The sequence below is a fragment of the Podarcis pityusensis genome, assembly GCF_964106645.2.
Source record: "Podarcis pityusensis genome assembly, chromosome: 8".
In the NCBI taxonomy this organism is placed as follows: domain Eukaryota; kingdom Metazoa; phylum Chordata; class Lepidosauria; order Squamata; family Lacertidae; genus Podarcis; species Podarcis pityusensis.
In genome coordinates, this window is record NC_138033.1 from 87,641,856 (window position 1) to 87,654,127 (window position 12,272).

A 12,272-nucleotide genomic window follows, 5' to 3' on the forward strand; every position below is an offset into this window, starting at 1 on the left:
ATAAAGGCTTGGAAGCCATAGAATCATAGAATTGTAGAGTTGGAAGGGACTCCCAAGGGTCATCTAGTCCAACCCCCTGCAAAGTAGGACTCTTTTGCCCAACGTGGGGCTCAAACCCATGTGCGAAATGACAGCCATCTTCAAATATCTAAAGGGCTGTCAAGTGGAAGGTGGAGAAAGCTCTTTTCCTGCTGCTCCAGAGGGTAGGACCCAAACCAGTGGCTTCAAATTGGAAAAGGAGGTTCCGCTAGATATAGGAAGAACTTTCGGAAGGTGAGGACTGCTCAGCAGTGGAAGAGATTCCCTGGGAAGGTGGGACTGGCCTTCCTTGGAACTTTTAGAACCGAGACTGGCTGGCCTGGGCTGCTTTAGCTGGGCTTCCTGCACTAGATGACCCTCGGGAGCCCCTTCCAAGTCTACAATTCTATGATTCTCGCCCTCCCAAGGCTCGTGGCCGGGGGGCCAACTTGAATAAAATATTGGGGGGGGGGGGGCTGTAAGCCCCGCCCCGCATAACTGACCACATGATGCAATGCAGAGACACTATTTGAATGGGAATGTCCACCAACTTTTGGGGGGGGGCGCGCCTCAAATATTTTATTGTGGGGGCCGAAGCCCCCCCCCCCCAGCCACGGGACTTGGCTCCTGTGAGTCGCGGGAAGTGTCGTTGTTCCGGGCGCCGCTTGGAAGTCGCTCCGGGGCCGCCGGGCGCGCCTTGGCCGGTCGGGGCGCCTCCTTAAGCGGCCGGCCCCGCCCCGGCGCTGCCCGGCGGGCGGGCGCTATGCAAAGGAGGCGAGCCCGTGACGCCGCGCGCTCCGGCGGCCGCGGCCAGTCGCAGCGCCCGCGAGCCCAAGTCAGCGAGCGCGGCAGGAGCGGCGGGCCGGGCGAGGCTAACATGGCGCTGGGCTGGAGCGGGCGGCCGCGCGGCGGAGGGGGCGAGGCCGGGGCGGCGGCGGCGGCGGCGCTGGTGGTGGCGCTGCTGTGCCCGGCGCCCGGCGCCGCTGCCCGCGCGGGCCCCCCCCGGGTGCTGGGCATGAGGCTGGAGAGCAGCGACCTGCCGGCGCCCGGCGCGGCCAGCTTCTCGCCCATCCAGGTGCTGGAGGGCGCCGAGATCAAGCTGCGCCTCTACGGGCTGGGCATGCACGCGCGCGTCTCCGAGCTGGTCTCCTTCTCCGAGGTGGGCCCGCTGGGCAACGCCTCCTCCTCCTTCTGGGGCGAGGCCGCCAACGCCACCTGCCCCGAGAAGACGCAGGACCTGGTGGTGCAGCCGCGCGCCGAGGAGAGCCGGGACACCTCGGCCCTGGTCTCCGTCAAGGTGCAGCTCCTGCGCAAGGCGGAGAAGTCCAAGCTGTACGTCCTGTGCACGCAGAGCGGCCCCGGGCAGCCCTGGCTGCCCCTGGAGGGCCGCGACGCCTTCCTGCAGGTGGTGGAGGAGAAGAAGCACCTGCTGCCCCTCTGGTTCCAGGTGATCCTCATCGGCTGCCTCCTGGTCCTCTCGGGCATGTTCAGCGGGCTCAACCTGGGCCTCATGGCCCTGGACCCCATGGAGCTGCGCATCGTCCAGAACTGCGGCACCGAGAAGGAGAAGCGCTACGCCCGCAAGATCGAGCCCATCCGCCGGAAGGGCAACTACCTGCTCTGCTCCCTCCTCCTGGGCAACGTGCTGGTCAACACCACGCTCACCATCCTCCTCGACGACCTCATTGGCTCGGGACTGGGGGCCGTTGTGGCCTCCACCACGGGAATCGTGATCTTTGGGGAGATTGTCCCACAGGCCCTCTGCTCCCGCCATGGCTTGGCAGTGGGGGCCAACACCATCGTGGTCACCAAGTTCTTCATGCTGTTGACCTTTCCCCTCTCCTTCCCCGTCAGCAAGCTCCTGGACTGCGTGCTCGGTCAAGAAATTGGCACCGTCTACAATCGGGAGAAGCTGGTGGAGATGCTGAAGGTGACGGAACCTTACAATGACCTGGTGAAGGAGGAGCTGAACATGATCCAAGGGGCTCTGGAGCTTAGGACCAAGACCGTGGAAACTGTCATGACCCCACTGCACGACTGTTTCATGATCAACAGTGACGCCATCTTGGATTTCAACACCATGTCTGAGATCATGGAGAGTGGCTACACTCGTATCCCCGTCTTTGAGGAGGAGCGGTCCAACATTGTGGATATACTTTACGTCAAGGACCTGGCCTTTGTAGACCCTGATGACTGCACCACCCTCAAGACCATCACCAAGTTCTACAACCACCCTGTCCATTTTGTCTTCCATGACACCAAGTTGGATGCCATGCTGGAGGAATTCAAGCTGGGTAAGGCAGATGGCTGTTAACCAGAAGGCTGGTGGTTTGGTCCACCCAGGGATGGCCGTGGGCAGGATTTCTGTGTTGCAGGGGGTTGGACTAGATGACCTTCGGGGTTCCTTCCAATTCTATGGTTCTGTGAAAGGGGGGAGGATGTGCATCTAATACTAGACTGGCGAAGTTAGTGCCCTTGTAGGGCCACCCCACACATTAATGTGGGAAACCTGGGTTTGTTACCTAGTGTATTCTCACCTAGGAATTTCAGCCAGTCACAGGTCTCCAGTGAGTGTCTGTATGACACTCGTGTGCGTTCTCATGTTGCATTTACAGCAGTGTGGGAAGAGGCTGAGTCTAGAATGGGCTGAGTTTGGTTGTCTTCTTGAACAGGTTATGTAGCCCAGTCCTACAAAGATTTACTCAGAAAAGCGGAATTGGCATTTCATTCTAACAATTATCTTCAATTTTAGCATCAGCAAAACTCTGAAGTGGAGTAATGCTATTCACCCCCACCCGTTGTATGCTAGTATAAAACAGCCTTTATCTTATTCACACACACAAACATCAGATCCGTTTGAAACAAGGTCTTGAAAGCCCATTTTGGGGGGTTACATTGTATGTACATTTTTTCCATGTAGGGAAGCTATCTAACAGGGATCAAATAGGATGAAAGTGAGAAATGAGATATTTCCCGCCTTGGAGCAGATTAGCTGGGTGAAGGGCTAAAAAATTACAGCTGATTTCTCTAGCATTAAACAAGAATCACTGAGAATCTGGGACTTGGGAAACTTAGTTGCAAAAGAAAAATATTTTTAAAGCTTTGAGAGTTGATAAGTGGGGAGGGCAGGTATATTGGACGCCCTCAGCGATTCAGCTAACTGCTGTGATGTTTTCCCCCATTTAAAATGCTTCAGTTCTTAGAGTTGTTGATACAGTTTCATTGCCAAAGGGATGTTTCCAACCATTTCTGGAGGAGTACCAGGAAGTCTAGATGTTAAGATGAAGTCAACCCTGCTTGATGCTGGAAGCTCTTAAAGCCACACTGCTAAAGCCTCAACCTGTGTGTTGCTTTGCAAAGACCCCCCACCCCACCCCCTGCTCCACCCCCGTTTCCCTCCTGGAGGATACAGTAATGTTTTGATTTCTTTGCAAAGCTCCACCGAGGCCCACAGGGTCTCTCAGTTGGTAGAGCATGAGACTTTTAATCTCAGGCTCATGGGTTTGAGCCTCCATGAGGAAAAGATTCCTGCATTGCCGGGGGTTGGACTAGATGATCCTCAGTGTCCCTCCCAACTCTGCAATTCTATGATTCTGTGAATCATAAAGACACGCTGCACCTCGAAATTCTCCTCCACAAGCACCATTTCTCCTCATTTCAAAGGAGTTCAGCACAAGAAGATTGCACCCTGGTATTGCTGTTGTTTCCAACAATTAAACATGTTGACATGTATCAATAAGGAGAAAGGGGAAGGTTGCCTTTGGCTGGGGAGGGGGTTACCCTTATATGAATGTCTTCCTGCATTTGCAATCTAAACATGCCCTCATGGGATGATGGTTGAAATCCTGCCGAAAAAGCGAAACTACTCAGTCTGTACGTGCATGTATTTTGTTGTTCTTCATTTCCTGCTTGAAGGAAGTGCATCTGCCCTTTTCTGCGCTGAGTCTGTGGGTGAAGAGCAAGCTAGCTGAGGTTTCAAAAGTACTTCAGAGTTCTGATGTGGTTAAATGCCATTGCAATGTTTGTAACGTGGCAATGACCCTTTATAGCCAAAACACTGAACACCTCCTTTGGGTGGAAGAAGATTGCCTTTAAGACCAACTTTCGCCAAATTGGACCAAAAACCCCATCAGCCGCACTCAGTGCTGGCTGGAGATGGTGGGAGTTGTAGTCCAAAGCATCAGGAGGGCACCAGCTTGGCAAAGGCTGTTGTAGACAGTTGTTCTAAACCAGGGGTCAGCAAGGTTTATTTTTCCTGGGCCGGATCGGTCCTGCGGAGATCCTCCATGGGTCGGATCGTGTGCCCGCCTGCGATTTTTGGCGTCTGCACAGACGCGATTTCTGGCACCGCAGAAGCGAGTCCCCGCGCTGTGCTGTGCTGCGCTGGTTTAGCACAGTGCGTGAGCGGGCGGCTCTGTTCAGGGATGGTTCATAGGCCGGTCAAACGACCTCCATGGGCTGCTTCCGGCCCATGGGCCTTAGGTTGGTGACCCCTGTTCTAAACAGTGTGCCGTGAGAGAATTAATATTCAGTTGTTTAAATGCATTAACACTGAATTGTTTTTTAAAAAACAACAACAACAATTAAAGGCTTGGGTGAGCTCAATGTGCTTGTCTTCAGAGGTGAGGCTGCTTGCTGCTTCTCTGCATGATGCATTGCACTGACTTTGCCAGTTGCCACCTTCCAGTGGGGGTGAGTAACTACTTCTGCATTGGGTGTGATGGCATGGCCTCAGAAGAGGTTACCCATTGCTTCTATGTGAACCATCACCTCTGTTCTAATTAGTTTGTATGGCTGGGGAGTTATTTTGCTGAGTACTGGTTTTGACCTGGTCACTCATTCAGTCACTGCTGATGCAGAGATGATGCAGAATTGCTCACCCTCCAAGGAAGCTGCCCATTGTGTCCACTGCTTTGCAATGAGGAGGCAAACTGAGATCTGTGACTCATGCAGAACTACAGGATGTGAACCAACAGCACAGTCCTCAGATATATACTCGGCCCATTTAACACCCAGCCATGGCTTAATATGATGAACATATTGTGGCTGCTTTGCTCCTGCACTGAGCTCAGCTAAGCTGTGCTTCAGCTCAGCGTATCATCCAAGCCCTGGCTCATAGGTTACCTCTCTCCAAACAAACCATGAGCTGTAACCAAGGCTTGCCCAGGTGAACAAAACCACAGGTCCAGGTTTCAGTGATATACTAAGCTTCTCTCCTAATTGAATTACTCTAAAAGCTGAGATCGTCCAGCAGTCACCAGATTTGTGGTGCAGGAGTAGCCCTCCAGATGAAATTGGACTGCCTCTCCCACCTGCCCCAACCAGTGTTCAAAAATAGCCGGGCACCAGGCACAGTTTGCTACTGGAGTGGGACCAACTGTGGAGATTTCTGAGCACCAGATTGGCGACCACAGTTTAAAAATCTGCCTTAGTCCATAGTTCATGCCATTTCCATTTCCACTGTGTGTGTTTCTTCTCCGGTTGCATACTGGAAAAGTGAATTGTTGGAAGAGCAAGCTACAGTCAAGTTAGTTAAGATCATAGAATCGTATAATTGTTGCATTGGAAGGGACCCCCAGGGTCATCGTCCCAACTTCCTGGCGAATAGACATTCTGTTGTGGCGCCCTTAACCTAGATTTAGTAAGTTTCTAACAGTGGCCCCAACCAGCATGGACAGTGGTCAGAGCTGATGGGTGTTGTAGCCCAGCAGTATCTGAAGGGCACTGTGTTGGCTATTCTTGCCTTAAAATGCAAGAATCTGTCATGGGTGGCTTTGACCCTCTGCGTGAAAGTATAGTCTCATGAACTTTTCCCGCTGCATCTCTTGCTATGTTTGAGTCACCAGAAAGGCTCCCCAAAGGCACGGGGGATTCTGCTTCTTTTCAAAGGCCTAGGACTGAAAGACTTTAAAAGCTTTGTGTCTATACTTTGTGGCAGACTGAAGACCTTGACACTAATGGTCTGAGCTGGCATGCTCCATTCTCAAAGGACTTAAACAGCTTGCACTCCAACTTTGGTGAGGGAAGGGAAAGTTGTCAGTTTGACTGGGATTATAGACCTCACACAGGGATAGTTTGGGAGACTGGGAACTGGTTCTGGTATATATAGAAACTTTTCAGGGACCAGAGGAGTTGAAGGAAGGGATCCACAGTCATTCATGGAACCTGAAGAAGCAGCAGATAGAGGACAGTGCTTAAAGTTGCAGTGCTAGGGTCTGGAGGGGTGCATGTTTGGAGGCAAGGAGAGAGGAATGTTAAGAACAGTGTTAGAAACTGAGATATGAAAGCTAGGAGCTAAATGGCACTTTAAACCAATGTTATGGGTGCAACAACGGAATGTCTGGGCACGCTTTTTTATAACAAGAATACAAAGCTGAAAATGAATGAACTGCAGCTAAAATATTACGTTCATTTTTCACATGGTCTAGTCCTTTCCCTTTCCCTGCCCACCCCCCTAATATTCTTAAGAGGGTCTCTTTTCCAGTCTTCAGAGAGTTGCTGGAAGTGGGGAGGCAGAAGAGGGTCCTCCTTTCCTTCCACTCCGCAGTTTTAATCTGAAATCTTAGCCACAATACTGCGCCCAGAGCTCAGAAACTACTTGCACTAATGAAACTCCCTGTCGCAAAATGTGCCTAGAACAAGGGGAATTTCGAACACTGGTTAAGAAGGTTGGTCAAGGGACGGGATGGCTAAAGGAAGTGGGACAGAGTGGCCGTGGCCAGAAAAGTAAGTGTCGGGGGGGGGGGGAAACAGTTGGTGGAGCTGGAGTGCCAAGAAGCGAGTCTGATTGGAGCATTACTACAGGGGTTCTCCGTTTGTGGACCACCAGTGGTCTGTGAGCTTCATTTAGATAGTACGTGGCATCGTTGTGTATCCCCATAGTAGCTGGGATGTGGAGGGATGCCTTTTGGATTTTCCAAGTTGGACACCAAAATGTCTTTGTATAGCTCTGGGAAAAGATGCCAGCTTGTCTGGGAGCATTTAGCTGGTACAAGAACCAAGCACTTAAAAATGAGCTGTTAAGGAGGACTTGAAACTGAGAATCTACTCAAACCGCCGTAGCAAATATCCTCTGTGGGCTGGAGGGGGGAGAGAGAGCACTGGCAAAAGGCAGAGGACAAGTTCACAGATGGAGGGACAGCTCGCTAGCTGTAAATCGATGGGAGGAGCATGTGACAAGCGCCCGATAGCTCACCCAGCCCCAGAGGGCACATCAACAACAGATGAGGGAAAACAAGAAGAGACAATGGCTGTGGAAACCCAGAGCTTAATTTGAGCTAAAGCCCAGCGAAAGCTAGGCCCCATATCTTTCAATGCAGGCATGCATTCCTGAAGCCTGTGAAAATAATACTCCAAGTGTAGAGCAATTAAGCATGAGCAGAGTATAATTCCCTCACCACATTCGGTCCCCTCTCCCAGTGTCTGTGAGAGGCAGGGAATGGCTTCCAGGGAGGATGGGTTGAAGAATAAGCGCTGCTTTGGGGATATATTTGCACCTCCAGCTGCTGCCCTTTTAGCATTGAAGGAGGAAAGAAAAAAGACCAGTGTAGAGGATTTTTTAAATCTCTGAAGGCAGGAGCAGCATATGCCCTGGGAGACCAGATCCTAAAAAGGCATAACACAAAAAGGAAAAGGGATTGGATGAGAGGTGGACGAGAGCAAACCCTGGCACTTGTTCTTGGTTGCAATGTTCAGCCAGCTGGAATGGAAAGAGTTAATGGAAGCAGAGGATCCAAAAGTTGCTGATCTCACAGCAGAGCTGGAAGAGTCCATGGGAGTAGCCATGGGGGGGGGGAGCTGTCCCCCAGTCAATAAATAAAATAAAAATACATATCTAACTGAGGTTCTGCCCCCCTGACTACGCCCATGGAGGAGTAGTCCTGCTCCTCTTCTGCTGGTCTGCTATAGCTGCTTCTTGCTGTTGTCACAATAAATAGTACGTAGATTTTGCTCAAGGCTGGGCCAAGGCTTGAATCTCCCTGGGTCGCACTTTTAGTTCGTTCTGGATCCCTATTGCTGGAAGCCACAGGAAGGGCAAGAGCTCTTGTTGCTTTGGCGCTGCTTGCTGGTTTCCCGCAGGCATCTGGGTGACCACTGTGAGGACAGGGTGCTGGACCACATGGGCCATTGGCCTGATCCAGCAGCACTCTCCTTATGATGTTCTTCCTTGCACAACACCAGTAGAATTCATCATTTACTGGTGCAATTCTTTGAAAGTTGTATTTTGATTCAGACAAGAACAGCAAGCCATTCATAGTTACCCACACATAAGAGCCTATAGAAGAATACTGTGAACAGTCAGCAGCATCCCATCTTTCCTGTTCCTGCTCCAGACCTTACAATCCTAAAAAGCTTTCAGAGATCAGATTTTCTTTCCAGGTGCCATCATTTCTCTTAAGTGTCCAGAGGGATGCATGTCTGACTGCGTCGGTAAAGAACAACACACTCCCTCGTCCCTGTTTGGTGTTAGAGGTGACTACTTTCAGGAAGATCGGACTTTTGGGGTCTTCCATCCTGCAGATCTGGAGAGACATCCTTTGAATTTCTGGCTTGTCCAGTGAGGGTACTTGATAGGACTCAGTCATTGTTTTGTGGACTGTGGCTCTGCAATGTTCTCTTGCTCTCTGTGCTGTTTTGGGAGTGGCAGGGGAGATGAACCTTACTCTGCTTTTCAGGTCTTGTTTGCCTAGGGCTGTGTCTGCCTTGAATTGTAGGCATTACCCTCCCTCCCACCCCCACCTGAGGAGAACTTCCTGTCACTGCTGTGACCCATGGCCATCCTGCTGACACAGAGCTGGACTGCCCTCACTGCAAAAGAAATGGCCATCTCATGGATGGCTTGCTGCAGGGGTCGCCAACATGGAGTTCTCCAGATGTTGGATCCTAGCTTAAATCAACCCCAGCTAGCACTGCCATTGGTCAGGGAGGATGGGAGCTGCTGCCAATAACATCTGGAGGCCACCAGGTCCACACTCTAAGGAGCAGTTGCAGCAACTGGGGATTCCTCACCCTCCACCCGTTTATGTACCTTCCTCCAATGGGTTGAGTTCATGCAGCTGGAGATGACACCTTCATGAAAGCTGCTTCTGCTCTTCCCACTTCAATTCCCTCCTGGCTCTTGGAGACAGTGGTGCAGGAGAGGGTGGGGAGGCACTTGCCTGGCCTGCCTCTTCCTCCTCTTCCTCCAGCTCTGAAGCTTCTTCTGCCTCTGATTCTTGCTTCTTGGCTGGTACAGGTCCCCAGGGCACTGCTCTCCTCTCCTCTCCAGCCCCCCTCCCCCTGGTTCACACTTGCCAGCATCCTGCCAGTCCCTGCGAGTGGCTTGGCAAGAGTAGGAGTTGGTGCCAGAAGCAAGATTTGAACAGGGCTTTTGGCTTGAACTCCTAGTTGCAGTGCAGAGCTGCCTCTGAGCTGCTCATGGAACTTGGAGTTTCAGTGACTGATGATCCCGGAGTGTTCTGAGAACTTGAGGCGCTCTGTCCACAACCCCCACCCCAAGCTGGAGGGTATGTGGTACATCTAAATGTGCCACATGTAGGCCGTGTTACCTCCACCAGAGCCTCACTCCCAGATGGGTGGATTCCTCAGCCTCCTGCTCACCTGTTGCATCTGAGGGCTGACAAGCAGGGATGGACGGATGAGTTTATTTTTGGTCCATGGCTGCCAGGCTGCATTCTGCCAGGCCCTGCCCCCTCTGCCAGTCCCAAGGGTAGTCAGAGCCCTGTGGGTCCCTTTACTTTCAGAGGCCACCTGCTGAGCCCCATCTCTCATCAACCTTAACCCCTTCCTTTCCTTCTTCCAGCCTCTTTCTCTTGCAGTATCACCCACTCTTCTCTCCTCCTTTCTGGCTTCCCTGACTTCAAAGCCATCTGCTCTACCTGCTTTCTCTCCCTCGGTTTGGGACCCTTCCAGGGAGATGCTGCCAGCTGCCTTTTCATTCTGTGGCTATTTCTGCTGTGCTGGGAGCCTCCTTTCTCAGAGGCTGATCAATCCTGCTGGCAAGCTGTGGAACCTGCTCCTCACACCTCCATTCATAAATCGGTTGGACCCTGGTTCTGTAGCAATCTGTGCATTTAAAAAAGGGGGGCAGAGAAAACTGCATTTCCCCCCTCAAAATATGCATCAGTCCACGGCATCTCCAGGTGCGGCCCCACCTGAAATCCCCGAGAGGCTCTCCACTCAGTAGAGACAGTGTGCAGCTAAAGGAACCAAATGGTCTGACTCTAGAAGTCTGTTCTGTATGGTACCATGAATATGGGGTGGGAGATAAAAAGGATGCTTCCCTACAAGCCCTTGCTTCAGATCTGGCCCTTCAGAGGCAGTAAAGGCCTCCAGTTGCTGGAAATCACAAGTGGGGAGAGTGGCTATTTATTTTATTGTTAATTATTTATTTACTTTGTATTCTGCCCTATACTCTTATATATCAGGGCTGGTCGCAACATAAAGTCACGACATAAAAAACAAAAAGTACATAATAAAAACAAAGACAACCCAATAGCCCCCCTTCCACACCACATTTTCAAAGGGCATCAGATGTCAACCAGCCCAAGGCCTGGTGAAAGAGGAACCTTTAAAGGTGTAGAACGAAGGTGGCAGCCGAACCTCGCTTGCCCTCAGTTCCTGCTTTCAGGCTCTATATAGGTCCCTGGTTGGCCGCTGTGAGACAGGATGTTGGACTAAATGGGCCCCCTTTGGTCTGACCCAGGGGCCAGTTCCTGTGGATTAGATGGACAAATAAGTCACAGTGTGCAAACACCCTGCCCCCCCCGACTCAACCTTCCACATTCACACCATGCATATGATACCCCTTAAAACAATCATGGCTTCCCTCAAAGAATCCTGGGAACTCTGTGAGGGGGAAGAGGAGTCACCTAACCACTCTCAGTGCCCTTAATAGCTCCCAGGAGTCTTTGGGGGAAGCTGTGTCTGTTTAAAGTGGTATCATAGAGCTTTAAACATGCAGTGTGAATGTGGCCTCCCTGCACAATCCAGAACGTCAGTGTTTTGAGAGAGAGAAATGGAGCAAAATCTCCTGTCCACTTTCTTCACCCCCTACAGGCCACCTTTGCCGCATCTTGCTTACACTTGGGAAGGTTTGGCCTCTTCGATCTGAGGATACTCTCCTCTTCTCTTGGCAAAGCTGAAAAGATTTGCCATTTCTGGTTGCCCTGAGAAAAGAACTGCAGCTGTCATGGGGTCTAGTTGGGTGGTTGCTGCTAACCCCTTTCAAAAGCATGTTTTGAAGGATATAGGATTAAACTGGCTCCTGCCAGAGCTGGTGCCTGTTACAAATGAGCTTAGCTCCTGCTTTCCTGCTGGGGTGGAAATGTCATACTTTGGAACAGGATCCCCAAGAGTTTGTTAGGATCCCAAAATGTAAAATGAGAGCATGTATGTTTTGTGTGTGGTGCCCTAAGCCTACTTCACACAAAATGAGGTAGCTAAAAAGTGTGCCAGTTTGAGCTGCAGGTGAGAAGCATCTTATTTACTTAACATATTTTAATTACCCTGCCCTTGGGTTTTGCGAAAACTCCTAGGGCAGCTTACAATTAATTAAGACAACCAAGAAAAACCAGGGATCTTCTACATGCTAAACACCTGCTCTACAACTGAGCTGTTACCCTTCTTGAAGGATCACATTTTGCTTCCACAAATCTTTTTCCTGGTTGGATTTTAGTTGTCCATGAGCATTACATAAATATCACCACAAGTCATGGTTTATGCTAACCAGGTTTGTTCATGATTCAGGTTTCCTGGATAACATCACCCCTTAGCTTCTAGCTGTGATTAAGGAGGAACTATGGCTGACGTTATGGCAGAAGTTAACCTGTCTTTTGATGTAATGCTTTCCTGGCTAAGACTGGCCCCGGGCAATATGGGCCAGAGAGGAGTGTGGGTGGAGGAACTTAACTGCAGCTAAAAGTTCAGGCAAAACTTGTGGTTTCAGCCTTCTTGCTTGTGGCTGAACATCAGTTCCACTTTGCTCAACAGCAAATCAGCAGTAACAGCAGCCTGTAGAAAATGAAGTGAGTCAGCACTTTGAGGTGTGTGGGGTTTTTTTTGGTTTTTTGTTTTGGTAACTTTGCAGAATTACTGCCCACCTTCCAAGCGACTTATGCTGAGTCAAGCTGGGATATGGAAACTTGTAGCACATCTGCAAATATTAGTTGAGAGAGAAAGGGATGCTGGTTGCCATGGTGGGTGGAGAAAGCGGGGGGGGGGGGGACACGGACTTGTATGTTCCAAGGAACCAG

General features: G+C 50.9%; 1 protein-coding gene across 2 annotated transcripts in view; it reads left to right on the forward strand.

Moving 5' to 3' along the window:
- Nucleotides 1-781: 781 nt before the first annotated feature.
- Nucleotides 782-12,272, forward strand: part of CNNM4 (cyclin and CBS domain divalent metal cation transport mediator 4) — a gene marked incomplete at its 5' end in the record, with an annotated part of 45,474 nt that continues 33,983 nt past the window's right edge. Inside the window, one exon of one of the 2 annotated variants that reach the window (XM_081018536.1) lies at nt 782-2,312. In XM_081018536.1, the coding sequence (XP_080874662.1) occupies nt 782-2,312 (1,531 nt within the window). The remainder of the gene's footprint in view (nt 2,313-12,272) is intronic. The other variant, XM_081018537.1, reaches the window with a different exon arrangement.